The sequence below is a fragment of the Sturnira hondurensis genome, unplaced genomic scaffold (genome assembly GCF_014824575.4).
Source record: "Sturnira hondurensis isolate 20B ecotype Veracruz unplaced genomic scaffold, ASM1482457v3 Scaffold0021119, whole genome shotgun sequence".
Taxonomy (NCBI): Eukaryota; Metazoa; Chordata; class Mammalia; order Chiroptera; family Phyllostomidae; genus Sturnira; species Sturnira hondurensis.
The window spans coordinates 3,611-8,558 of record NW_028093750.1 but is presented as its reverse complement, the minus strand read 5'-3'; the positions used below and the strand labels follow the sequence as shown (position 1 = coordinate 8,558).

General features: G+C 55.3%; 1 protein-coding gene across 1 annotated transcript; it reads left to right on the top strand.

Moving 5' to 3' along the window:
• Nucleotides 1–899: 899 nt before the first annotated feature.
• Nucleotides 900–4,550, top strand: LOC118976564 (leukocyte immunoglobulin-like receptor subfamily A member 6; the record flags this gene model as incomplete). The annotated part of the gene is made up of 5 exons (XM_037031082.1): nucleotides 900–1,224; nucleotides 1,367–1,669; nucleotides 1,900–2,181; nucleotides 2,475–2,774; nucleotides 4,371–4,550. Coding segments are annotated over 5 exons (1,347 nt in total), but the record flags the coding sequence as incomplete, so codon positions are not given.
• Between the last annotated feature and the right edge of the window lie 398 nt (nucleotides 4,551–4,948).

The window sequence follows — 4,948 nt, the reverse complement described above, 5'->3', positions numbered from 1 at the left end:
CCCAACCTGGGCTTGTCCTGTCTCCATGGGAGACCCCTGTCATTACCTGGGTATGGGAGGATGGCTGGGCCTCTGCTCCATTTCCATGACACCAGCTGGTCAGCTGGGTCAGGTCATCCTCCACAACACCTCCCAGCAGAAGTCCCATCAGTGCCCCCTCCTCCTCCCAGAGTTCCCTGCACAGCCTGTGACTTCATTGGTCACATCATCAGGACCTGTCTGTGATCCACAGAGATCTGTGTTTTCACGTAGGTGTGCATCTAAAGATTTTGTTTTTCCTTTATCTTTTTGCTACTTTATTACCAATATTCCAATTACATTACAAACTAAATGAAGACTTAGAGGATATGTTAAATTTGGCAATTGTCAAAGCCAAAAATGCCTGTGTTGTACATAGTCAGTTACTTATCTTTTTGAAAAGAAAAGCCGATGGAAAGAAGAAAGGAAGGTGACATTGAAATTATGTTCCGGAGTCAGAGACAAAAGGAGGCAGCTGAGGTGGACGGCCTGACCTTCATGACAAACTGAGGTCCCCCGTGTGCATCTGGGCTTTCCACAGCAATGCAAGTCCAGCCCCAGAGATGCTCACCTCGGGGAATGGAGTTGGGTCCCATTAGTCTGAGAGACACATTGAAGATCAGAAAAGAGAGGACCTAAGCCATCCCACACCTCTTCTCTCATATCTTATCAGTTGGAGGAAAATCTCACAGGGACTCACTTCCAGGGCTGCATCGGGGCCTGTGGGACCAGGACCTGGCAGGTGCACTGTTCCTCAATGTTCCTCCTTCAGCACATTGATGCCCCTGGACAGCTGGGGGAACACACTGGGTCTGGAAAACAGTGTGGGAGGGGGCTTGGAGTGACAGGTAGGGAAACTGAAGGGACAAGGACCCTCCTGACACTGCAGGTCTGATTCCTCTCCAGGAGTCCCCCCCAAACCCTCCATCTGGGCTGACCCAGGCCCCATCATCAGCAAGGGGAGCCCTGTGACCATCTGGTGTCAGGGGTCTCTGCAGGCGGATGGCTACAGTCTGTATAAAGACAGCAGCTCTCAGCCCTTGGACACATGGATCCCACAGGCCTCCAGCAACAGGACCGAGTTCCTCATTCAGTCCATGAGCTCACAGCACTCAGGGCTGTACCAGTGTGCGTACAGCACTGAGGGCAGGCTGTCTGAGAGGAGTGAGCCCCTGCGCCTGGTGCTGACAGGTAAGGGGGACCCGGGTCTCCTCCCCACTGTGGGCTCCTCCTCAGAGGATGAAGGGGACAGCTGGGACTTTAGGGGGGCCTCACCACTCACAGCACACACCTAGGGAAGGTGAGGTGATGGGCCCCTCTTACTCAGATCCTCCTTCTCCCTCAGGAGAGCACAGCGCACCCTCCCTCTCAGCCCACCCAGGCCCCGTGGTGACCTCAGGAGGGAACGTATCCCTCTTGTGCAGCTCACTGTCCACACTGGACACGTTCCACCTGCTGAAGGAGGGAGGCGCTGAGACGCCCCAACACAGGAAACCGGAATGGAGATCCCATGAGAGGAGGAGGCAGGCTGTGTTCCCTGTGGGCCCCCTGAGCTCGTCCCATGTGGGCACCTACAGATGCTATGGTTCCTCCAGCTCCAACCCCAATGTGTGGTCACAGCCCAGTGACCCTCTGCACCTCCAGGTCACAGGTGAGGTGGCCCACACTTGGCTTCAGTTCAGTCAGTGCTAGGCCCCAAATAACTGATATAAACCATATACTTTTATTGTAAAGCCCTGGGGGTTGTGGAGGTCACTGCCACGGGTATACAGGTGACAGAACCAAAGAGGAGACTTAGGGAGAGACATGTCAGAGCTCTCCCTGCAGCCCCAGTGGGTGGTGAGTGTGTGTCCCCTAGGTGACAATAACCCTACTCCACAGGTGTGTACAGGGAGCCCTCCCTCTCAGCCCAGCCAGGCCCCCTACTGCTGCCTGGAGACAACCTGACCCTCCAGTGTCACTCAGAGCCTGGCTTTGACAGATTCGCTCTGACGAAGGACGAGGGACCCACACCCCCCCAACATCTCCATGGGCTGTACAACCCCAAATTGCCCCTGGGCCCTGTGAACCTCACCCACGGGGGCCGGTACAGGTGCTACACTGGACACAACCTCTCCTCTGTGTGGTCCGCCCCCAGTGCCCCGCTGGACATCCTGATTGCAGGTGAGGAGCCTGGCCCTGCCCCCTGTCCTAACTGCTAAGGGCCAGACTGGGGTTACAGTGGTAGTGATGGGGTCCAGGTCAGGGCCCTGGACAAAAGGCAAACAGGACAAGTGTCTAGGGGAGGGAGTGAGAAAAGGGGAGTAGGCACATGGAAAAACAGATGCCCCCTCAGAGGGACTGAGAGGAGCTGAGAGGGGTCACAGCATCCCTGGGGAAAGAGGTGGTTCCTCAGCTCAGGCACAAGGGTAATGTAGGGAGTGTGACTCTGCACATCACAGCCCTCCTCTCCCCAGGAAAGTACAGGAAACCCTCCCTCTCAGCACAGCCATCTCCCTCAGTGCCCTGGGGAGCAACCGTGACCCTGCAGTGTCAATCTGAGGTCAGGGCTGACACCTTCCACCTGCACAGGGAGGGGTCCCTGGACCCTCCCCAGCAGCTTCGTCTGCAGGACACAGCTGCCCCCTCTCAGGCCAACTTCACCATCAGCCCTGTGACTTCGGGCCACAACGGGACCTACAGGTGCTACAGCTCACTCAGTTCCTCCCCCTTCCAGCTGTCACAGCCCAGTGACCCCCAGGAGCTCCTGGTCTCAGGTGAGGATCCCAGCCCTTCCCTGGTGTCCTCCTGGTCAGGTCAGCACCCTGTCCTCCAGGTGAACTTTAGGCTGGATGCAGAGTGAGGTGCTCTCCAACTGGAGGTCAGCCTGAGGGGACTCTCACCTCCCAGTGACATCGAAACTCCAGAGTCAGCCAATCCCTTCCTCAAATTCATTCCCATCCCTGCAGCCCAGACAGGTTCCAGGGCCCAGGGAGGCTGGAGAGCCCTCAGGCTGAGCAAAAGGAGGAAAGGCCAGGGGAACCCATCCCGATCCCCCTCCTTCTCCCAGAGAACAAAAGGCCGAGTCAAGTGTGGTGTATAGCAGAGGACTTCTTCCCAGAGAGAACATCACACTCACGGGCACCCTTAGCTCCCAGGGAGGCTGTGGGCCAGACAGAGATTCTGGGGGTGGATCATGGGACCCCGAAAGCTGTGAGGCAATCAGCTGATGGGTGGGGGGCTCATGACAGAGGGCGATGCTGTGGTCCCACCCAGGGCAGAAGCAGCCAAGCTGAGGTGGGGTGAGGGCAGCCCCAACCACTGAACCCATCCTGAATTTATAAAAGATTCCAAGGATTGAGAACCCCCCAGCACAGACAGTCTTGCAGATCAATCAGTGAGGGTCTGTGTGGGGAGGTGGTGCATGTTTCCATGGGGACAGGGACTGAGCCCTGTGCAAGTTCAGGCACCTCTGGAGGCTCTGATTTGGACACACCCTTCCCCTCTCTCTGCCTCAGTGTCTCCAAGTGTAAAAGGAGAGAATCGCGGCCCATGGCCTTGGTTTCCTTTCAGTTCTGGCTCTGACCTCCTTCCCTCACAGGGAAGCCACTGAGGACATGATGATATGGAGAATGTCCCCACCGTAGCAGTGATGGTGACACTGTACAGGGAGGGACAGGCAGGACAAGAAGTCCAGGAGAACAGAAGTCCTTTCCCTCAGCTCAGGTGCTGAGCTCAGAGGAGGGAATTAGGGCTGGAGTCAGGTCTGGTTCAGGTTCGGGATCTTTTGCTCCTGGTGTCGGGCTGGATGGTCCCTTCTCTTCTCTGAGTGGCAATTATTTATTTTTTAAGAAAGAAAGATTGAGAGAAAGAAGAGAGGGACATGATAGGGAAAATATGTCCCTGAGACAGAGACACAAGGAACTACCTGAGGGGGAGCAAAGAAAAGGTAGATCCAGCCGTCACTCCTTCATGTTCTGACCTCCTGCACAAACTGAAGTCCCCGTGGGTGTCTTCGTTTTCCAAAGCAGTGTAAGACCCGACCCCAGAGATTCTCGTCTCAGGGAATTGAGTTGGGTACCATTAGTCTGAGAGACACATTGAAGAAAAGGAAAGAGACGACCTAAACATTTCTACTTCTCTTCTCTCATATCCTATTGGTTTTCTTTTCCTCTGGAGCAGTTGATCCTCTGGGGCGAAGGGAAACAACTCAGATTCCAGAGTAGAGAGGAGGGAAAATTCTGAATTATGGGACTGTGCTCAGAGCATGAAAACCAGTCTATGAGATGCAGGTGCCCTGGGGGACATGCAGGGGGACTGGGGCGATCTGAGTCTGTCCTGACTTCTGTGACCTCTTTACCCACAATTCCTAACTTGTCAACCCCAAGACTACACAGGGGGGAACCTCATCCGCTTGGGTGTGTCTGGCTTGGTCCTCCTGGTCCTCATGGTGCTGCTGTGTGAAGCTTGGCACAGTTGGAGAAGACCCCACGATGCAGCCAGGAGTTGAGCACAGGGGACAACACACCCACCAATCAGCCAGGCAGAGCCTGGAGAAGACGCTGATGATCTCAGGAAGCTCTGGAGGAAACTGTGGGTGTACATGGGAAAGACTCTGCTGAGAATGTAGAGGGTGTGGGTGTGGTTCCTGTGCAGGGAGGGGCGGGGCTGGGGCTGCAGGGGCTTTCCCACAGTCAGACTGTGGGCTTCTCCCCTCACTGCCCTGCTGACCTTCCCTGACTGGGCCTCTGTTCTCAACCCCTGTGACCTGGGGCTCACCGGACATCACAGGTTCGGATTCACCTCTGGGCTCAGCCTGCATCTCTGGTCCACTTTCCTGTAGGACATTTTTCTTTCTTTTATTGTGCACATTTGCTATTCTGTATGTCTCTGAGTCAGACAATAAATCTGTCTAAACAACTGGTTAAAGGAATAAACATCAGGACTAGTT